The 24,091-nt window shown below is 37.9% G+C and overlaps 1 protein-coding gene across 12 annotated transcripts in view; it reads right to left on the reverse strand.

Annotated features, from left to right (window-relative positions):
• Positions 1–24,091, reverse strand: part of PPP1R12B (protein phosphatase 1 regulatory subunit 12B) — a 249,418-nt gene that overhangs the window by 82,442 nt on the left and 142,885 nt on the right. For 10 of the 12 annotated variants that reach the window (XR_010122745.1, XM_054461962.2, XM_063647154.1 and 7 more), the window contains 3 exons: positions 22,549–22,738; positions 22,348–22,460; positions 21,202–21,243 (listed from right to left, as the gene is read on the reverse strand). Coding sequence is in view for 11 of the 12 variants with exons in the window: in XM_054461962.2 (XP_054317937.1) it covers positions 21,202–21,243; positions 22,348–22,460; positions 22,549–22,738 (345 nt within the window). In the remaining variant the exon portion in view is untranslated. Of the gene's footprint in view, positions 1–16,083; positions 16,192–16,907; positions 18,362–21,201; positions 21,244–22,347; positions 22,461–22,548; positions 22,739–24,091 lie in introns of those variants that run through there. The other 2 variants (XM_063647186.1, XM_054462012.2) reach the window with 2 other exon arrangements.

A 24,091-nucleotide genomic window follows, 5' to 3' on the forward strand; every position in this document is an offset into this window, starting at 1 on the left:
AATATGGGAAGGCCCATTTCACCACATTCTTAGCTAAATTGGGCATTATCTTTTCAAAGTCTTTGCCTATCATGATTGGTAAAAAAAAATGTTACTTTGGCCGGGTGCAGTGGCTCACGCCTGTAATCCCAGCACTTTGGGAGGCTGAGGCAGGCAGATCACTTGAGGTCAGGAGTTCAGGACCAGCCTGGCCAACATCATGAAACCCCGTCTCTACTGAAAATACAAAAATTAGAGGGGCATGGTGGTGGTCGCCTGTAATCCCAGCTACTTGGGAGTCTGAGGCAGGAGAACTGCTCAAACCTGGGAGGCGGAGGTTGCAGTGAGCCGAGATCATGCCATGACACTCCAGCCTGGGTGGCAGTGCAAGACTCCGTCTCAAAAAAAAAAAAAAAAGATACCTCATTATAATTTTAATTATAGTTTCGAACACCAGTAAGGTTACACACTTTTTCTTATGCATGTTAATTGTCTATTTTGAAATAGCTTTCTAATAATCACTATCTAAATCTAATTTATTCCTGAAAGGTCAGTTGGGGGTTGCCGTAACAACAAAAGCCCCAATGTTTTTAGGAAATAAATTCTGGAAGGAACTTAAGGAACTAATGTAAATACATAGCTGAGAACAGCTTATTCACAGAGCAAGTCTGGAACACTGTAATGTGCTTTTACTGATGGTAAAGTTGGAGGCTAGAGTTCTCAGTTCCTCATTCTTTCTTCATATTTATCTGTTACATAGTTTTGTTTTATTTGTGATATTTGTCTGTGGGTGCTGCTGTAATTTGGGAGGGGAGAGCTGGGAGGAAAAAATTCCTTTAATAATTCTTCTAAAACTTTTCTTTTAGGAAATCATTCTAGATTAACCCAGAAACTCTTAAGAGCTGTTTTCCACAACTGTACTCTATAAAAACTTCTTTAGCCCAGATAATCTTGGGGTGACTTAGCAGAACTTTGTTAACCCTGAATTAGACTTTCTCTGTGAAAACATTTTGTAAACAAGCAAGCTAGACACAGAAAAGGCAGAAGCATATTCAGAGAAAAAATGTAGGTCTGGGCAACATTACCAGTAATGAGAACCTGACGAAAACTGACAATCACACCTCACTAACTAATCCAATAACTAGCTCTTTTCATAACTGTTAGCATAACATGCGGAAAATGCTCCTCTGCAGCAGAAGTATAATTGCCTTTCATTCCTTCAAGATGCTCTTGCAGGAGTAGGCAAGAATGTTGATCTGCCATCTATTCTTAACAAGGAGAGAAAGCAGAAATGTGGACTAAGGATTGTTAGGGGAAAGCAATTTAGATGGAATCAGGTACCACAATGCGCCAAATGATATGACGATTAGATCTGTTTGAACCCTGTTTAAGCCTTTATGACGATTTTTTTTAACAGCAAACTGTCTTGGAGTTCTGCCCACAAGGCAAATGGCTACTAACCAAAGACTATTAATTTCCAGAAAATCCATCAAAATCGTTACATGCAGATGAGTCACAAAGAGAAGATATCCTTTCATGCTCCCCAGCCACACTCCACCAAACTGCTCTCACAAGTCAGCAACATCTCCTTACTGGCAAACCTATGAGATACTCTTCAGCTCTCAAACTACTGGATGTGATTACGGAGGACTATTGGTAGCTATAATTTATCTTTCCAACCCTTTATCTCTTTCTCTTGATAACAGAATCCCTATTTCCTGTGGGGAATCTATTCCATGTAGCTGACCCTCTCCTAACCCTACCCCTATAACAAGTGGTAGCTGCTGCTCTTGTTTCTTCTTCATCACTATGACCAGCACTACCACTATTGTTATCATTATGATCATCATGGCGGCTAAGATTTATTGATAATTTACTATGTGCCAGACACTGTTCTGTCCACTTTATATGTATTATCTCACTTAAAGAAATGACCTATCTGATAAGTACTATGATTTCTCTCATTTTAAAGTTGAGGAAACTGAGACACAGGGAGTATATAATTTGGCAAGGTTACACAGTAAGTAGCAGAGGAGGGACTTGAATTAAACTTGGTTTCAGGGTTCAGGCTTCAATTCCTCTCTAGCTAAATCTCATCTAATTTCTGGCTATAGAAATTGGTTCAGAGAAGTTCATCTGATCCAGGAAAGGTCAATCGGATATACCAACACTACGAGGCCAGGTTTGGTGGTGCACATCTGTAATCCCAACACTTTGGAAGGCCAAGGTTGGAGGACAGCATAAGCCTAGGAGTTTGAGACCAGCCTAGGCAACACAGTGAGACTCCATCTCTACAAAAAATAAAAAGAATTAGCTGGGCATGGTGGCACACATCTATCGTCTCAGCTACTTGGGAGGCTGATCACTTGAGCCTAGGAGGTAGAGGCTGCAGTGACCCGTGATCACACCATGCACTCCAGCCTGAGTAATAGAGCAAGATCCTGTCTGCAAAAACCAAAACCAAAACCAAAAAAAAAGATATATGGACACTAGGATAGAGAAGGTCTTTCTTCCTCTGAAGCCTATGCAAAGAAGGCAGCAGGGATCTGATAAGTTTCAGCTTCCTAGATTTAGCTATGCCTGAAGCTAGGCCAGGCTAAATATGCAGATTTTCTAGCTACATAAGCCTTTATGCTTGAGCTGTAAGAAGTTAAGTTTCTGTCACATTGAGTCTTTGAAAGTTTTCATTCCCTTGTTTGGTTGAATACTACTCTTTTTTAAAAAAACAAACAAACACTTTTACTTTAGGTTCTGGGGTACATGTGAAGGTTTGTTACATAGGTAAACTTGTGTCACAGGGGTTTGTTGCATAGATTAATCACCCATGTATTAAGCCTAGTACCCAATAGTTATCTTTTCTGCTCCTCTCCCTCCTCCTACCCTCCACCCTCAAGTAGACCCCAGTGTCTGTCGTTTCCTTCTTTGTGTTCATAAGTTCTCATCACTTAGCTTCCACTTATAAGTGACAACATGTGGTATTTGGTTTTCTGTTCCTGCATTAGTTTGCTAAGGATAATGGCTTCCAGCTCCATCCCTGTACCCACAAAAGACATGATCTCACTCTTTTTTATGGCTGCATAGTATTCTATGGTGTATATGTACCACATTTTCTTTATCCAGTCTGTCACTGATGGGCATTTAGGTTGACTCTATGTCTTTGCTATTGTGAATAGTGCTACAATGAACATTCGCATGCATGTGTCTTTAGGGTAGAATGATTTGTATTCCTCTGAGTATATACCCAGCACATAGACCAATGGAATAGAATAGAGAGCCCTAAAATAAGGTTGCACACCTACAACTATCTGATCTTCGACAAAGCTGACAAAAACAAGCAATGGGGAAAAGACTTCCTATTCAGTAAATGGTGCTGGGATAACTGGCTAGCCATATGCAAAAGACTGAAGCTAGACACCTTCCTTGCACCATATACAAAAATCAACTCAGGATGGATTAAAGACTTAAATGTAAACCCCAAACTATAAAAACCCTGGAGACAACCTAGGCAATACCATCCTGGACATAGAAATGGGCAAAGATTTCATGACAAGGACACCAAAAGCAATCGCAACAAAAGCAAAAATTGACTAGTAGGATCTAATTGAACTTAAGAGCTTCTGCACAGCAAAAGAAACTATCAACAGAGTATAGACAACCTACAGAATAGGAGAAAATATTTGCAAACTATGCATCTGACAAAGGTCTAATATCTAGCATCTATAAGAAACTTAAATTTACAAGAGAAAAACAAAACCCAATTAAAAAATGGGCAAAGGACAGGAACAGAGACTTTTCAAAAGAAGACATACATGCAGTCAACATATGAAAAAAAGCTCAATATCACTGATCGTTAGAGAAATGCAAATCAAAACCACAATGAGATACCATCTCACACCAGTCAGAATGGCTATTAGTAAAAAGTAAAAAAAAAAAAAAAAAAAAGAAAAAACAAAACAAAACAAAAACCAGATGCTGGCAAGGTAGCAGAAAAAAGGAAATGCTTATACACTATTGGTGGGAGTATTCACTGTGTAAAGCAGTGTTGGCAATTCCTCAAAGAGCTAAAAGCAGAACTCTCCTTTCCAGGCTCTTTTCCTTCTTCTCTGACCATTTCCCTGCTGATCTCTTTCATGGGTACCTCTCCCCTTCTGCCATCTCAAACAGTGGCGTGCCCTGGCTCTGTTCTAAACTGTGTACTCTTTTCATAGCAGTGGCCCTCCTTAGCACCCCACAATCATTCTGATAATCGGCCTTCCCTGGGGAACATGCTCCTTTTGCTTGCCCTTGCTTCAGAATCATTGAGACATTGAACCACAGATACACAGTGAGTACCTCATATCCATCAGAATGCCGGGGAGGAAAAGAAGTTGGGAATCACTGCTCTAAAAGTTAACCTTGGGAAATGTATTTTTCATCGCTTAAAACTATTATCAGCAAGCTGATACCTTCCAACTCTTTATTTCTAGCCCTGGAACTTCCCTATACTTCATACCCATATATCTAATTGCCTATAGGACATTTACTTTCTTATGTCTGATAGGTACCTTGAACTCAGCATGTCCAAAAGCAAAATCATTATCTTCATCCCCAAACATATTCTTCCTCCTGAATTCTCAATCTTATTAATGGCATATTATCTATGCAGTCATCATAATAAAAAAATGAATATCATGCATTGTTCTCTACTCACAGAAGACATACCTAAATACTAGATATTCTTGTAAATATAATGAACAAGAAACAGGCTGGGCATAGTGGCTCACGCCTGTAATCCCAGCACTTTGGGAGGCTGAGGCGGGTGGATCACCTGAGGTCAGGAGTTCAAGATCAGCCTGGCCAACATGGTGAAACACCATCTCTACTAAAAATACAAAATTTAGCCAAGGATGCTGGCTCACGACTATAATCCCAGCTACTTGGGAGGCTGAAGCAGTAGAACTGCTTGAACCCAAGAGGTGGAGGTTGCAGTGACATGAGATTGCACCACTGCATTCCAGCCTGGGCACTGGAATGAGACTCCATCTCATTCCAGACCCTGCCCTCAAGGAGTTCAGTTAGTTGGCAAATACAACATAGTATGATTACCACTCCATATTAAAAATAAATTCACAGTGCTAGGGGGAACCTAGTCTGGTCCAGGGAGGGGGTCAAAGGAAGGCTTCTTAGGGGAGGTAGTGCTTAACCTAAAACATGAATATGATTTTAAAAAGTGGAGTAGGGAGAGGAAGAGGCAGTAAAGTAAGAGGAAGAGAATTCTAGAGAATGAAAATAACATGTATGAAAGCTCAAAGACGGGAGGAGGGGAGACTGGTGAAATACTACCATATGAGCTGCCTTTATTTATTTAAAAATTTACCAAATGTAGGCACTGTGCTAAACCCTTTATATACATTATTACTGCTGTTCCTTATATCAAGCCTACAAAACAAGGATAATAATCTCATTTTTACAGATTAAAGAACTTTCAGAGCTCAGAGAGGTTAAATTACTTTTCCAAGACCACCCAGCTAATAAGAGATGCAACAAGCTTTGAACCTAGGTCTTCTGGCTCCAAAGCCAATTCCATGCATCTTCCCAAATACCTCGGGACTGCTCTTTATGCTTTTATCAATCATCCACATCTAGTAAAACATCAAATCCTGCTGAGTTTTCGTATTTCTTACATTGTTCCATTCTCTCCATACCTACCATTAGAAACTCAGCACATTATCTTTCACCTGGACCCTAGGCTCTAATTGCTTTCTAGGTATAAAGGGGTATGTGTGTATGTATCACAATAAGTCAGATCGGCATGATCTCACTTTCACAACAAGAGATTCAACAAGTGTCTGTATATGTATCATGGAAGAAATATTCCTGCTCTTTTCTAGGGCTAGCCCTGGAATATCCTAGAGCCTAGTCAGGTGACTTCTTTTCTGCTTTAATTATGCTTTTTGGTGATCTCACCCAGTCTTCTGACTCTAAATACCAGCACTAAAGCAATGACTTCCACATCTGTATTTCTCCAGCTTTAATATCTCCCATAAAGTCCAAATTCCTAGGTGACAATTGTTTACTTGACATCTCAACTTGGATGTCTAATAGAAATATCCCTTGCCCTATTAAAATGTGAGTATTTCGGGAGGCAGAGGCAGGAGAATTGCTTGAACCTGGGAGGTAGATGTTGCAGTGAGCCAAGATCATGCCATTGCATTCCAGCCTGGCCAACAAGAGCGAAACTCCATCTCAAAAAAAAAAATATATATATATATATGGTATATATACATCATGGAATACTACTCAACCATAAAAAGGAATGAAATAATGACATTCATAGCAAATTGGATGGAGCTGGAGCCCATTATTCTAAGTGTAATAACTCAGGAATGGAAAACCAAATATCGTATGTTCTCACTTGTAAGTGGGAGCTAAGCTATGAAAAAGCAAAGGCGTAAGAATGATATAATGGACTTTGGGGACTCAGGGGGAAGGGTGGGATGGGGATGAGGGATAAAAGACTACATATGCTGGGCACGGTGGCTCACACCTGTAATCCCAGCACTTTGGGAGGCTGAGGCAGGTGGATCATGAGGTCAGGAGATCGAGACCAGCCTGGCTAACACAGTGAAACCCCATCTCTACTAAAAATACACAAAAATTAGCCGGGCATGGTGGCGGGCACCTGTAGTCCCAGCTACTCAGGAGGCTGAGGCAGGAGAATCACTTGAACCCGGGAGGCGGAGACTGCAGTGAGCCGAGATTGCACCACTACACTCCAGCCTGGGCGACAGAAGGAGACTCTGTCTCAAAAAAAAAAGACTACATAGTGGGTACAGTGTACACTGCTTGCGTGATGGGTGCACCAAAATCTCTCAGAAATCACCACCAAAGAATTTATTCACGTAACCAAAAACCACCTGTTCCCCAAAATTATTGAAATAAACTTCAAAAGATTCTGCTAATATATATGTATTATATATTATTATATTATAATTATATTTATATTATTATATTATAATTATTATATTTATATTAATTATATTATAAACTATTGTATAAATTTGGATATAATTTATATTGTATTGTAAATTAATAAATATAAATTATATTATGAATTAATAAATAGTATTATAAATATTATATTATATAATATTATATTAGTATAAATATACAATATATAATATATATATATACACACTTGCCTGAATAAAACTTGTATTGGATAACTCCAATATCTATAATACATATCAAAAATAAATAAATAAATAAAATGTGAGTATTATGAGGTCAGGAATTTTGTCTGCCTTGTACATTTTTGCATCCCTAATGCATAGTGCCTGATACATAGTGGCTCATCAATAAATATATGTTGACTGAATAAACACATGTTGCATGAGAGCAAAAGACATCCCAAATGGGAATCGATTGTCCTAGAGGGTCTTTGAGAATTTGGTACTCTGGGTTAAATGTATACTTCGGGAGGACAGAAAGGAGTAGAGGTTGGCTCTAAGCTCCTTTAGTGTGCTACAGTTAATCCTACTCTTTAATGATTGACCTACCTGGGATGTTAGCAATTCCTAAACATTATACCTCTAGGAACACTATCCGTCAGACTTGCCCGTTAAGAATCACTTTGGAAGACCTTTACAATATAGATTTCCGGGACTTCCACCCGCTACCACCATGTCACCTCCTTATCCAGAATCTCAAGGGGAGAGGTCTAAAAACCTACATTGTAAACAAATAACCCCAGTGATTACTATTGACAGGTTTGAAGGAGACTACTATAGAAGCTTTACCCATTAGGTTATTATAGCTGAAAATGGCTCAGCTTGCTGGATATCAGTATCTACACACGCCCTTAGCTCTAAGTCAAGAACTCCAGAAATGATACATAAACTGCCCAAATAATATTTCATTAGTTTTAGTCCAAAGTACTAGAGGTCACCAGTGATCTAAGAGAAGCCTTCTCATACAACATGTCATATATGGAGTTTTTTAAAAGTACATATTCTATGAAGGCACATCTGTGTGAACATTTATTCTCAAGAAAGGATCTGATTTTGTTTATTTGGCACAAAATTAATTATGCCATCCCATGCTCAATTCCCACACCTTATATGAGTCTTTACTATGACATATTAATGTCAGTTTTCATCACTTTTTTCCTTAAAATTGTCGAAGAATCAGGATTTCAGCTTCTCTTCCCCCAAATCCATCCCTCTTAACTATCATTTCAAGCAAGCACAGGGTCATCACTTTGAAGATTTCTGTCATGCCCTCCACAAATCCCCAAAATGTTTTTCCTGCACATATTCAGTAGACTAAGCATTGACAAGGCAAAAAGACTAGTAAATTCCATAATCTACACTAATTAAGGAATTCAAATGACAACAAGCAATTAAAGTGAATGACAGCAACTAACAATCTTCTGACAGGCACTCTTCCAAGAACCTGTGAGCCTTAAAGGCAAACTTACTTATGGTCATAGTGTACAAAAGCTGAATTTCAAGTATTAAGTGATTACATATTCCCAACTATAATCTTAGCTAACCTCAAAGACTGGTCCTTGGGAAGTAAGAAGGAATAGGATCAGATGAGAAAAACAAGATAGGGACACGCTAGGAGAACCATTTCAGACTTTCTCCTCAAAAGGTAATGAACTAAAACACAACAGAGAGACTATATTTAAAATCACATGGAAGAAACTCCCCCTCTCTCCTTCACTTTCTCATTCAGGAAGCTTTACAGCTTGCTTCCTGCTGCATGACCAAAATTCATTAATGCTGCCCCAAACAACATTTATCCCTCTAAACACATGACGTTCCCCAACAAACTGTTGCCGATAACAAAGAATCAGGGGAATTGGCACAATGCTGAGTTATCAGAGAAGTGCTTGGATGAGAGAAAACTGACATTTGGAGTTATGTTGACATTAGCAAATACTTTCTGTATCAGTAACCTAGAGCAGAGGCCAGCAAACTGCAGCGTGGCCTGCAGGCCAAATCCAGTCCACCGGCCTGCTTTTGTAAATAAAGTTTTATTGGAACATAGTCACTCCCATTTAGTTACATATTGTCTATGGCTGCTTTCCCATTACAACAGTGGAGTTCAGTCATTGCAACCGATTACGTGGCCAGCAAAGTGGAAAATATTTACTATCAGGCCCTTTTCATAAAAAGTTTGCTGACCTAGAGCATCATGTGCCAAAGATGAAGTGAGGCTGCTAACACTGTCCCACCCCCAACATGTTCTGCTGGAGAATAGGTATAAACATCTGCTTTCCCTATCAGCCTCAGAAAGGCAGTGTTGACTCTTCACAACAGCCAGCAAGTAGTAGCTATACCAGACATTTGGAGAAATGAGAAATACAGCATTCAGTCACCATAAACAGTCCCATATTTCACCCATTTGGCATATCACTTTTGAAAGTCCTCCAACTCCTAAAATGCCATCTTAAAGTATACAATGTTTTATTTGGTGATATAATACTCAAACATGTTGTTTGCCTCTTAAAATGCTTCTGTTTCCTGAAAAAATTTTTAGAAACATAACAAGAGCTATAAGCTCCAAGACCATAAGTACTTGTATTATGTATTATGCTAGGTATTAATTTGCCAATGGATTTTTAAAACTTCCCTGCTTTCCTCTTGGTAGCCAGTAATACTGACATAGTTTAAGGTGTAAGAGTTCAGGTTGTAATAAAACATTTTTAAAAATTTAAAGTATAAAAAAGTTAAGAGTTTCTTAAAAGTACATATTCTATGAAGGCACATCTGTGTGAACATTTATGTACCTTAAAGGATCATACTAGGTTACAAAACTATGGTTTCTCTACGAAGAGACTCATGTCACTAAATGGCTGCTATCTGATTCTTGAACTTGCTTTACTGAAGACTGAGACAGTATGGAGAAAAATTAAAATTGGGAGGTTGTGGCCATTCATCTTTACATTTTTACAAGCTTTATACAGGAAGCTTTACAGCTTGGGATAGGTAGTCCAACTATCCTACCTTTGAGATTCTACCAAAATAACACTTCTAAAGGTAACGTCTGTTAGTGCCTTAAGCTCAACATTCCTGCTGGGGCAAATCTATAAACATTCCATTTGCTGAAAAAGGACTTCAAATCCCACATCAAACTTTCTACCTCAATCATGGGGCTAGAACTCTAACATTAGCTAAGCCTAAGCCATGGTTAAGGCTCTCCAGCCATGCTATCAACAGGAGAAATGAATACTTCTGTAACCGAGGTAACGCTTAGACTCCAACTGAAAGAGAAACAATTATTCCTGGGGCTCTCTATGATCAAAGCCATCATAGGACTACTTTGATAAAAGAGTTGAACCCAAATGCTTTGAAGACAACCTTATAAATTGTCATCATAGTAATGATTGTGTACCAGGAATGTTCAAGTTGACAATGATCCTTTTCTAAAGAATGTCATTAGTTGGTTTTGAATATGTTTTTTAAAAAGAAAAACTTTGGAAAAATACCAGCAGGAAATTCACTAGAATGTTAATAATTTCTTCTGAAAAGTATGGTTATGGATGGTTATGGACAATTTTTTCTTAGCTTTCATAGCTGAAACAATCCCTTTTCATAACAAATATTTTTTAACACCCCCTTATTATCCTGAAATAAAAATCACTGATATAAAACTTACCTAAAATCATTTTAAAAAAACATAATATGAAGAAGAAATAAGAGCGAAGCACTTTATAATAAAATATGTATTTTAATGTGTTAATGCTTGGGCCAGTAAACTAGAAGGCATAAACAAGCAGTCAGAGATTTGGATGCATCATATAATTATCATGAAGGCAGAGGTTAAATGCAGATCTACAGAATGTGTAGCATGATGTACTCATTATGTAAGTGGCATTGCTGTCAGGGATAAATAAAACTAAGAGCAGTTTTTCCTCATTTACATGGTGGTTGAATTTTTAGAACTGTCTTCCTCCCCACTGCCCCTCAAAAATGAGCTTAAACATAAAATCAAGTTTGGCTTTAGACTCTGATAACTGATAGGTTTTCATCTATGACTGTCAAGGGAGACAGTCAAAAGTCAAGCAAGCTTCAGGATACTTGTTTGATATGGGGCATTTTAGGATATCTAGCATCTCTCACCCTTTCCACTTAATGCATGCAGAACATCCCCCATCGCTGTATTCCCTGAAAGTAGCCCTATGAACTTTTACAACCTCCTCTAGCAATTCTCCTGCTGCTTTTGAGAGCTACTGCTTTATATTTTTCTATACTTCATGAATTTTCTTTAATGAAATTTACTATCTTTTATAAACATTTTTTAAAAAAAGCTCCAGCAGAGTTTTAAGCTCATCTATGTTCCTATAATAAAAAGATATAAGGTCACAAGTCACTAACACAAACTAATATCTTGAAAGCAATTGGAAGCAGAAGAAGAAATCAAAAAAAGAAAAAGTCAAGAAGTTAACTATACTATCCTTAGTAGCTGGATAAACCTTTCACATCTTTGGATGAGATGCATGAGAGAAGTTCAAACAGATACCTCAAAGATCAATTTATTCTATCTTAAAAAAGATTTATGATTAAAGCAGAATTCACTGATGTAATGGGACACTAGGTCCAAAAATTACAGGGTCTCAAAGGAATACATGTGAGCTTTGATTACTGAGATTTCCTGGGCAACAGCACGACCTAAAATTAATAGAGTCCATAAAAGGAAGATGCCAAAAGAAACTTTGTTCTTAAGATGGTTTATACAGCTTGGGCTACAGCAAGACACAACCCATATATAGAAAATCACAGCATCTGCAGTATTTTAAGAAACTATAGTTGCAAAGCAAGAGCAAATGTACAGTGAGAGGAAAGATCCTTCGAGGCCAATGTGGAGTCAACCACTAGAGAAGATTCTTCAGTGCATGCTGGATAACAGGCAGCTTCCCACATACAGAGTTGGTTGGCTGCCATTTCTCAATCTCTATCTTTTTCCCTGGGACTGCGCATTGTCATCAATTGCAGAAATCCAGGACAGCTTGCTTTTCTACACGTGGAATGCCTGCCAATTCCCAGAGGCTGGCTACCACAGGACTGTTTATAACAGCCATTGCTTATCAAGTTTACCCTTACTTTTATATCCTTATGAACATTATCATGTTATCAAATTTCTCAGACTTTTCAAAACCCTTTCATTCTGGAGACGAGCTATCTTTTCCTTTAAAAAAAAAAACTGCCTAAAGATTAAACAGGTTAAGAGGAGAAAAATCTATATTTTATTATCTCTTTAAGTCTGTTAAAAGCAACAGAGGCTTGCTTAAAAAATAGATTTTGGTTGTTATGTAATATACTGCAAAAAAAATATATTACTTTACTACATAAATAACTATTAGATAGCTCACCTACCATGTCTTTAGACTTAGTCAAACTGTTGTTCTAACTCCACAGTGCAATCTTGTCTGGGAAATACCTTACCATATTAGGCAATCGAGCCCCAGAGAGAGAGGAAAACAAAACAGACTTAGGATTTTACCTAAAAGGAGAATGGCAAAAACACTGACTGGTGGTGAAGAGTGGACAGAAAGTTGCTAGATACCCTCCAGCAGATAAAGTGGTTTCACAAGATTAAGTAACAAGATTAAAAAATTCTGCTCGAGAGAAAGGATCCAGCAAATAGCCAGAAGCAACGCTGTGAAAAATTGGAGAAAAAGGGCTGCTATTTACTCAAAGGAAGAAGGTGGGAAAAAATAGTAAAGATCTCTGAAACTAGGACTGTTGGAAGCACTGGCAAAGAAGCATAAATGGGATGGGTTATTTAGGCATAAAAATGAAAGCCTGCTTGCTTGACAGAGAAGCTGCAGGGACTTGATCAGATGCTCAACAGGTTCCAAACACAATTTGAAACATTTAGTTCTTGTTCCTTTCCTTTCTACTCATTTCTTTCCCCCTACTTCAGCAATCTCCTTTAAAACTTATTCCTCAAAATTCTTCAGTTATGTGCCAGAACACATGTTGGAGTTATAGAGGATTTGGGGCTACTTCTGTGACTCTCCAAATAATCCATTCTTTAAGGATAAATTAATAACTTCAAAATCACATGATCCTAAGGCCAATAAAAGTATTCCGAAAGCCTTACTCTCATCCAGATGTAGGAACTTAATAGATTTGGAAAATAATTTAAATGGATTGTAATCATCTGTATTTAAATGTATTAGCTCATTTTCCTTTCACAACTCTAAGAGGTAGACTATTATTATCCCTACTTTACAGATGAGGAAACTGAGGCACAGAAAGATTAAATAACCTATCCAAAGTAGTTAAATGGTTAAGTTGGGTTTAAATGCAGGGAGTCTAGCTCCTGGATGTGTACTCTTAACTATTATGCTATATTATTTGTCATAACAGTACATGATATGATATAAGAGATATAACAGATATAAAGATACAAATTTGGAAGGTAGTGCAACAGCTGTGCACTAGGACTACAACTATGTGACACTAGCAAGGTACTTAATCTCCTGGGCCTCAGCTGTTAACTTTAAAATGACAGTGTTAACTAGGTGGCCTTTAAAGTATTTTTTAGCTTTAAATTTAGTCTATAACTGTCATTCTAGCCACCCCAGAGCTATTAATAAATCAAATTTTAATATACAGTAACACCTTTTAGGTGTTGTTTTATTTCTAATAAAAGTTTTTCCAAGAGTTTTCTTTTTTTGGTGGGGACAGGGTCTCGCTCTGTTGCCCAGGCTGATGTGCAGTGGTGTGATCTTGGCTCACTGCAACCTCCGCCTCCCGGGTTCAAGCGATTCTCATGCCTCAGCCTCCCAAGTAGCTGGGATTACAGGTGGGCGCCATCACACCCAGCTAATTTTTGTATTTTCAGTAGAGATGGGGTTTCACTGTTGACCAGGCTGGTCTCGAACTCCTGACCTCAAGTGGTCCATCTGCCTCGGCCTCCTAAAGTGCTGGGATTACAGGCATGAGCCACCACGGCCGGCCCCAAGAGTCTTCTTAACTGAAATTGAAGTGACAGTTATTCAAAGATGTAATAGAACTGAAGAAAATTTGGCAAAGGAGACCAAGAGGTAAGTTAACAGACCATTTGCAGACATGGTAATTAATAGAATCCCTCTGATGTAGTAAGAAGAGTCTTACGACATCCCTGGAGTTCAAAGGCCTCTAGACAAGGTTGCAGAAAGGAAGCAATTTCTAGTTCAAAAGACACCAGAAGATGCTCTGTAATGTCCAGCTCTCCTATACCATTGCATGGCCCATTTATAAACAGACTGAGCAGATTTCATGGGAAACAGCCGTTGAAAAAAAAAAAAAAAGGTAAAATAAGAACAATGATAAAACTGCCTATTGTTCCATGTGTTTTGTTTGATTTCGTTTTGGAAAAAGGGGGAAACTGCATCCATATTCTCAGGGTCAGGTACCAGGATTGCTCAGATTCCTTTGCTGATTCTTCCCCTTCTCCTCACTTTGAATTTCGGAGTGCTCCAGGGCTCTTTCAGCCTCTTCTCTGTCTACATTCATTCTCTTCGTGGTCACATTCAATCTCATGGTTTTAAAATCCAATCTTTAGGTTAACTGATATCCAAGATGTAGTTCCAGCCTGGCCCTTAAACCTGAATTGCAGATTCCTACATCTAACTGTCCTCTTGACATATCCATGTGGAAATATGTCAATCAGACCTATTAGATTTAACAATTCTAAAACCAAAACCAAATGTCTACTTTTCCCCCACCAAATGTATTCTGTATTCTTCCTGTAGTATTCTCCATCTCAATTAATAAAATTCCATGCTTTTAGTTGCCTTAGCTAAAAAGTCTTAGTGTCAACCTTGACCTTCTGTTTTCTCACCTGATATCCAAGAAAACAGCAAATCTCATTGGTTCTAACTTCAAAATATATCCTGAATATGACAACTTCTCAGCATCTTCACTGCCTGCTATTATCCTGGTACAAACCACCGTCAGTTTTCTCCTGGATTACTATATTGTAATGGCCTCCTAACTGATGTCCCTGCTTCCACTAATGTCCTCCCAGGGTACATTCTCCAAAATAGCAGGCAGTAATCCTTTAAAATATAAGTATAATCATGTCACTCTTCTGCTCAAAACTACAAAAGCCAAAGTTCTTATAATAACTTATCAGTCTATGCCATTTGGCCTTCTTGCACATTCCACTCTAGCCACACTGATTTTTTTTTAACCTGTCCTCAAGCATGCCAGACACTTATCTTAGGGTCTTTGCAATTGCTATTCCCTCTGCCCATAACACTCTACCCCTACATGTCCACATAGTTTCCCACCTTGCTTCCTTTAAGACTAGGCTTAAATCATATTTTCTCAGTAAGGCCTATCCTGACCACCCTACTTATAATGTCAACCTCCTTCCATGTTGGCACTTCTGATTCCTCCTTAGCCTACTCTATATGGTTTTTCCATAGCACGTATCACCTTTTAACATAGTATTTACTTTACATATTTATTTTGTCTGTCTCTCCAACTAGAATGTAAATTCCATAAGAGCAGGGCGGTTTTTCATTGTTGCAACCCCAGAATCTAGAAAAGTGCTTGATCATAAATCGGCGCTTAAAAGCACTTGTTGAATGAAGATGCTTACCAAAGTGAAGGCAGGACAAAATGGAAAATGCATTTAGTGGCTTTTGGTATATTTATATTTATTTCTATGGCATTTATTTCCTGTTAAAGTTCAAAACTCAGCTCTGCTAGCAAATTCCAATTGTGTTCTTTCATTTAGTTTGAAAACCTTGCATTTAATAGCTTAACTCTTTTAGAAGACTTTTACCAACAGATCTCTCCACAAGCATACCCCCAGTTATCTAAGGCACGTACCTTGATATCTGTAATTTAGTAACTCTTTAATACTATCTCCTTTACCAATGAGTTTTGAGAGATGATTAGTAATCCAGACCTACTGATTGCATTCTGGATGGGGACAGCTACATTGCTAACTTTGAGGGTAAGGTTTCAGTGATTTTGTTCAGATTGAGTGCCACCTGATTTATCTAAAAGCAACAGAGATTCTAGGGGAAAAGAAAAGTATGAAAAGTCTTACTTCCTGACATACATAACTACCCACCTATGTCAAGGACAGCAGAAGAATGCTGATGCTCTACCCACTGAATCTTGATACTCTGAGTAGGCTTTTAAGTTGTCCTTCAAGAAGACGTTCCTTCACTCAAGGAGGTGAGATGTTACTAGCAAGTCAATTCGAACATGTAACCTGCTGAGTAAAAAAACCAAATGGATGAATAGGGAATAGAAAAGGATGTAAGTCCTAATTTCAGGTTTGCTTCACTACAGTCAAACAAAGAGGTTCCCTGAAAAAAGGTACAGGTTGCTCACCTAGCAGAGATGTCATGCCCAAATAATTCTTAATTTCTCTGAGCCTCAGTCTTCTTAACCGTAAAATGAGGTTCCTAATCCAAGATATCTCTAGATTCTCTTCCAATCCTATGATACCAAAAGTTGAGAGGCAAGTACCTTTACTACATTGAACCTGGTCCTTCAACAATTTCTTAAAAACAAAAGCAATTTGTGTTCTGCTCAGCTTCTTTAGGGCACCATTCTGCTTGTTCACCAACATCTTTTCTGTTGACCACTTGTGCCCTCTAGTGATAAATTCAATTATACAACAGGATTGGCTTGGAAAACAGCTCCAGAGCAAACACGGAAAACAGTAAGAAAGCAATAGATAAAACTCAATGTAAAGAAAATGGAATCCAGGCCAAAGATGCAGGTAAAAAAAGATGGAAATAATCCAAATGGTCATTATCTTCTGTGGTGTACCTATGCTTGTTCCCTCCAGGGTAAACATTCTATGTGATTACTACTATAGTAAAGAAAACACCAAACACACCACTGAATATAAAAGCATTTTCAGATATAATTAGAATAACCTTATTCCTCAAATTAAGATGCAGATTATTTTTCATTTAGAAAGACAAAGGATCTATTAAGATTCTCAGAGACTGTCATATACCTAATGTGGATAAACAAAACAGAATTGTTTTTTAAACACATCTGTCAAGGAAGTGCTAAGATGTCAGTTTTATATATTCATTGTTAGTTTCACTGGTTCATGGATTTACCAGTGGAGATGGGTTCAGACTAAAACTATGCACTATGTTGGGCTTAAGTAGGGTCCCCAGCCTTCTAAGCATGTTCCTTGCTGTCCCCAGCATAGCAATGCATGACTAGTCTATCACATACTCTTTTTAAAAATTTTAAATTGACGCATTATAATAGTACATATTTATGTGGTACAAAGTGATATTTCAATACATATATGCAATATGTAATGATCAAATCAAGGTAATCAGCATATCTAGCATCAAAAATAATTTCTTTGTGTTAGGAACATTCAAAATCCTCTCTTCTAGCTATTTGAAAATATACAATAAATTATCATTAACTACATTCACCCTTTAGTGATATAGAACACTAGAACTTATTCCCCCTACCTGTAATTTTATATCTGTTAACCAACCTCTGACTATCTCCCTTTTCCAGACTCCAGTAACCACAATCCTACTCTCTACTTCTATGAGCTCAACTTTTTAAGATCCTACATATGAGAGAGAACATGAGGTATTTATTTTCCTGTGACTGACTTATTTCACCTAACATAATGGCTTCCAGGATCATTCATGTTGCTGTGAATGACATAATTTCATTTTTCTTTATGGCTAAATAGTATTCCACTAGGTACATATACCACATTGAATTTATCTATTCATCTGTTAATGGACATTTAAGTTGATTCCATATCCTGGCTATTGTGAATAGTGCTGCAATAAACATAGGGGTGCAGGTATCTCTTTGAAAGACAGAGAGACAGTGAGAGTGAGAGAGAGAGAGCAAGAGTGAGAGAGAGCGAGAGCACCAAATCCTAACCACTGGACCACCAGGGAGCATCATCTCTTTGATACACTGTTTTTCTTTCCTCCGGATAAATACCCAGTAGTGGGACTGCTGAATCATATGGTAGTTTAATTTTTAGTTTTTGAGGAATCTCCATACTGTTTTCCATAATGGCTACACTAATTTATATTCCCACCAAGAGCGTATTAAGAGTTTCTTTTTCTCTATATCCTCATCAGGTTATTTTTTGTCTTTTTGATAACAGCCATTCTAACAGGTCAGATGATCTATTTCATTGTGGTTTTGATTTGCATTTCCCTGACCAAATATTCTATTGATAGCAAACATTATGGCCATTCCTGGCCATAAATCTTACCTGTATATAAATGTTGGTTACATTTTTCTTGGTATATAAAAAAGGAAATGAACTTCAATGACCTCAGCAGAGATTTAGTTTAAACAACAGAAAGATCTTAAACCACGTTGTTGTCACTGCTATACAAGTGAAGTATTAAACAATCTTCTTTTGAAATCTTTAAGAAGGGGGGAAAAAACATAGATATTTTGAATCATTTAGGTCTAACTCTGACTGGAGGCATAAGATAAAGATAACCATTGAAGCTTCCTTTCTACCATTAAAATTAAATATTATTGGCTGGGCATTGTGGCTCATGCCTACAATCCCAACATTTTGGGAGGCCAAGGCAGGAGGACTGTTTGAGCCCAGGAGTTCGAGACCAGCCTGGGCAACATGGTGAAACCCCATCTCTAGAAAAACTCCAAAAATTAGCTGGGTGTGGTGGCTTGCGCCTGTAGTCCCAGCTACTTGGGACGCTGAGGTAGTAGGATCACTTGAGCCTGGGAGGTTGAGGCCGCAGTGAGCCATGACTACACCACTGCATTCCAGCCTGGGTGAAAGAACGAGACCCTGTCTCAAAAAAAAATTAAATATTACTGCTGGTTGATTTCTATCTTTTCCATTCAATTCTCTGTCCTGAGAGGCAACCACTCTTCTGATTTCTGTCACCATAGATTAGTATCACTTATTCTTGAGCATTAATGATGAAACGTTTTAAGGTGATGGAAAAGTTCTATATCTTGATTTGGGTAATGGTTATACTGGTACATACAAGTGTCAAAACCCAGCAAACAGTATATTTAAAATCTGTGCATTAATTGTAAATTATATTTCAGTTAAAAAAAACCAAGATATTAGAGTCTTGGGAAGAGATAACTTTAAAAATAATAGATATTATCATTCTTAAGGAGTGGACTAGGGAAGAGAAGGAAGCCGGCATGACCTCAATAGCAGATACAGTTTTATTGAACTAAAAACCAGGAAAGGAAAGAGCTGCCCTGGCTTCTCAACTGTATCCATGCTGATTAGCTAACAGCACCATTTCAACAGAATGCCCTCTGCTTTGACTGGCTCATTTGTTGTTGCAGAGCTGAGTCAACTGTACTGCCTGAAGGATGAAAATGGAGCTGGGGTAGAGAGGTGGCCATAAGATACTACTGATTGTCTTGAAATAGAAATGTAGGAATTTACACTAGGCCATGACCAGGCATGTGGCTCTGTAGGCCCATATAGATAATGGCATCATGCCTGCTAGCATTAAGAGAGAGTGCTCAAGGGAGAAAAACAGTTAAGAATTTAACTGAAAGAAATGAAACAAGCAAATATAAGACTTTTACAAAAAGGATGCCTCACCCTATGCTATCGGCCTTTCTTCCTGCACTATTGGTGAGGCTGGAGATTGGCACTTGGAATATATTTCTTATAGCAACCCTAGCTTACCTGCATAAATTCAAATGTACCAGTCCACAGATAATGGGCTGTTTATTCTTTTTGATTCACATTGTTGTTTTCTTGACACATGGTAAACACTAATAGATGCCTTATGCAATTGGATGTGGAGTATTTTTTAGTGTGACAAATGCCTTTCACATCAAACCACAACAGTCTCTGCTTTTCTTCATACTTTCAAGTCAACAGTCCTAAAGTAAAATTCCCTAGGAAGTACTGCATCAAGATCATCTTAATTTTCCTTACTTGGTACCCTCTAGGCTAGGATTTTCCAGTGCCAAGAAGTCCAGAAAAGTAGAGAATAGAATTTTCATTGGCAAAAGACATTCTTATGACAACAAAGCCTTCCCTTTTGCAATTCCCTGGATTTAAATGGCCTATGTAATTCTGTATGGATAATGTTCCATTTCAGTACTCTATAATCTATAACTCAGATCCTCTGAGTTATATTTCCTGAGTTATATATGCTTTGAGTTATAATTCCCCAAAGGAACTTTCCTATATACACTCTTCCTATCTCCAAAAGCCTTTTCAAGCCCCTTGAAGAAACTAAGAGTTGCTATAATTCATACACATACACACATGGACACACTCTTGCCCCAAGGAACCTCTATATAGTATTTCCACACCACATAGCTTGCCTTTATGAAGTAGCCCCAGCTTCAACCAAGGGTAGGCAATTCTCACCTATGTCACCATTAGTCATTAAAGGCACTACTTTCTGGAAGGCTACTATTGTCTGTTTTGGATCTAGACAAAAATATAGGCAGATCAATGACAATATATTATTTATATCTTCTCTGCTAAAGATGAGTTAGATGTTAATTTTCAGTACAGGTTATTAAATATACTCTGAGAACATACTTCCAATAAGTTGTAGGATACAAAAGGTCATCTTTTTACATAATTTCAATAGGAAAGCACATGTATTTCAATTAATTTAGTCAAAACCAAATTCCTTCCTTCTTGGAAAACAGTACTGAAAAGAAAACCACCACCAATCACGTCTGAGTGGCTTACAGGAGCCTGGAGTATCTTCAGAAAAGCTCAACTTAGGCCTTTCACTGCTGGGAAGAGTTGGACATCAGGACTTAAAAGTCCAGTTATATAAGATGCCAGATGTTTAATCTTATCTCAAAGTCAAATATAAATGACTTGGGGACTGTCTGATGTTTTACATTCTCCACATTTATGTCCCTCTCTATTAGTGCGGATCCAAAAAGGAACTGGTATCACTCTTCACTTTTCATTCAAAGGTTTCAAAGTACTTCATATAATCCAATAACATACTCACAAGAGAGAAAATGATGGATCCTATAACAGTGTGAAAGACTGGCAGCAGGCATAGAAAAATGTAGGAAACTGGTTCAAGAGCACAGGCATTGTTACACCACATGAGAAAATAGTACCACAAACTAACACCTGCCCCATCTCTTAGAGGAATGTCTATCTCCAAACTCCCTCTCAACTAAAATCTGCATAAGTCTTGCCCTTTTTTCTACTAAAATTACATACAAGAGCAAGACTGTGCTCTCAAGAGACATGCCTCACTGGCTTGTCACTTACCCATGTTTCTTTGACCTCTTCAGAGCCATCAGTTTCATCCTCCTAAAAAAGAAAAGGCAAGAAAATCAAGAGGCTCATCGTCACGGACATCCTTGAAAACAACAAGGTCAGATCCCATCAATTATGCATCTTGGCATTTCAAACATGGGCAATGAGAATTGACTTCCAAGTGATGCTCTGTTACTGCTACTTTTCACAGCCATCACAAGCAGGCAACTTAGAAATGTCACCTGTAGTCTAAAAAGTCAAATCGACCACAGTTGGAAAAGGGATATCTTTAAAACAGACAGACAGAGACAGACAGACAGACAGACTTAATTTCATCTTTGTCAATACTTATCAGTCAATTTGGCCCTATAACAATGAAATATTTTTATCTAAAAAATAATTTATAATGGATGACTATTACTGTCACATTTCTTGTCTCACTGAATAAAGGGTGTCCAATTTTCAAATGCGTCATTGGTAGGCAGGGTCGTCTTGTCCAAGTTATTGGCCACTTGTTCTTTAAAATGCCAATAACAAGGTTGAATGAGAAGGGTACAGAACAAGATATGGAAGAGGATGAATGGAACTACTGAATGTGTATTTGTAGTTAGTAAACATTGGCATATCTGTCTTTATTTTAAAGCCAAAGTTCATCTATTTTATGTTATTTGTTCCACTTTTTCTCCAAAAGAGTAAAACTAAGTGAACTTGTATTACTTAGAGGTTTTAAGTTCCTTGAACTTGTAGTACTCCTCCAATACTTAGTTAGAATCTCTGCTCATATGTGGCATTAAGATACTGTTGACTCACTACATGACATTCAGGGAATATTAGGAAGGACTACTAAAACTCGACAAGCTTATTCACTTGTTATATTTGTTTATATGGCTGTTGTATATTTCCAGTTTTTTAATTCTTTGCCAATTATTTACTGAGTGCCTACCATGTGCTTAGCACTGTACTAGATACTGGGAATCTAGCAGGAACATACCAAATGAGTCCCACACTAGTTAGGTCTTTCTTCTCTTTTCCTCAGTAATACTTCCTGAGAAACTGCAAGATTCATGTCACCATGTAGGACTCTTTCTTTTAAACTCAACTGAAAGAATGGTGACCAAGAGTAATACGATATGCCTCAGCACAGACCAATCCACTTACATCCTTTGTCCAGAAATTGATGCCTGTGCCTCTTCGTCGTTCCTTGGGCCGCCTCCTCTCTCGGACGGACAGCCTCTTAGAGGACTGCTCATCCAAATCTGCTTCTTCATTCTCTGGCCAGAGATAAAATAAAGTATGAACTTTAAGAATCTGGGGGATGTGCACTGTGGAGGAGCCTGTGTCTTTTGAAGCTCTACATACCATTTTTGTCCATTTCCTTTGCAGTGGTAGTGTCTGTGGTAGTCTTTGAACTCTCAGAATCAGGGACTGAAAATCTATTTGTCCATAGCAGGTGGGAACTGGTGTAGAGTGAGGGTCTTGATGTAGAAGGAGATGCTGGCGTGGTGGGTTTGTCTGGCTGAGCTGGGCACCTCAGGCGATGACAGATAGGCTGGAAATAATCCACAACATGAGATATTAGAAATCAAGTCCATCTAAAGAATAACAACAGCAGGTTTATACAAAATGTTTTTTTCTATATTAAGAGGCTTATGAGTAGATGATGATCAGTATTGAGTACCTGGTAATAGGTACTCAATAAATGAACTAAGCTAAAGTTAGTTAATTAGACAAAAAAAAAAACACAACTGCTAGACTCCTACTCTGAGAATCCCATCATGCTGACAGCAGTTCAAGCAAATTATTCATCAGTTAACCAAAGGGTACTAGATAGCATTAACCATGTAAAAAAAATTCCTTTGATCTTGGAATGAAAATAAGAATGATGGCCTTTTTAAGATGGAGGGCTGAAAGGCAAGGTTTATGTAGGGAAACAAAAAGATCAGGAGCATGAAGAAGCAGAATGTAGGGATTACCTGAGAACAGAGAACAAATGTGAGTATCCTACCGAGTTCTGAATACTCTACCACCTTGCCATAACCAGGCTTACTGAAACTTTCTAAAGTTCCCATTTTCCTTTTTGTAGTTTTGTTTTGTTCTTTTCTTTTCTTTTCTTTTTTTTTTTTTGAAATGGAATCTTGCTCTGTTGCCCAGGCTGTAGTGCAGTGGTGCGATCTTGGCTCACTGCAACCTCTGCCTCCTGGGTTCAAGCAATTCTGGTCTGTTGTGGTCTTTTTTTTCTAAACCTGACAGTTAGGACAGATAGAGCCTAACAACAAGCCTTAACTTGGTTTATGGAAGATTCAGAGATAGATAAATCCTTACTACACATTAAATTTATGACATAGAGATTGTACACATTTTTGTGATTTATAAAGACATATATAATAAAGTATAGTAAATTTGGAGTCAGACAGATCTTTGTTCAAATTCTAGCTTCAGCATTACTAGCTGTGTGACCTTGAGTAAGTTACTTAGCTTCTCTGGGCCATAACATCCTCATTTATAAAACAGAGATAACACCTTTTTCAGAGAGGATTATGAGGATTAAATTAAGAAAATGTGCATTAGGTGCTTAGAAGAATACCTGGTAATAGGTACTCAATAAATAGTAGCTTATAAAACAAACAAAATACAAAATAGAACTTCAGTTTATGGAATCTAGCCATTCAGAGTCAAAGCAATAAGGAGATTCCTTTCTTCTACAACCACAGTGACCATAACATTTATCAGTCCAAACTGGGACACTTTTGAGAGTGCAAAGGAGTGGTAATGATAATTACACAAAGACAACAGTTGTAATTGGAACCATCTTAGGTAAACCACGAGTTATGTTCACCCTAAATATAAACTTATACCTTTGACTACCAGCTCCACTAGAGAAATGAAACATAAATCAAAATCT

This window comes from Pongo pygmaeus, chromosome 1 (genome assembly GCF_028885625.2).
Source record: "Pongo pygmaeus isolate AG05252 chromosome 1, NHGRI_mPonPyg2-v2.0_pri, whole genome shotgun sequence".
Lineage (NCBI taxonomy): Eukaryota > Metazoa > Chordata > Mammalia > Primates > Hominidae > Pongo > Pongo pygmaeus.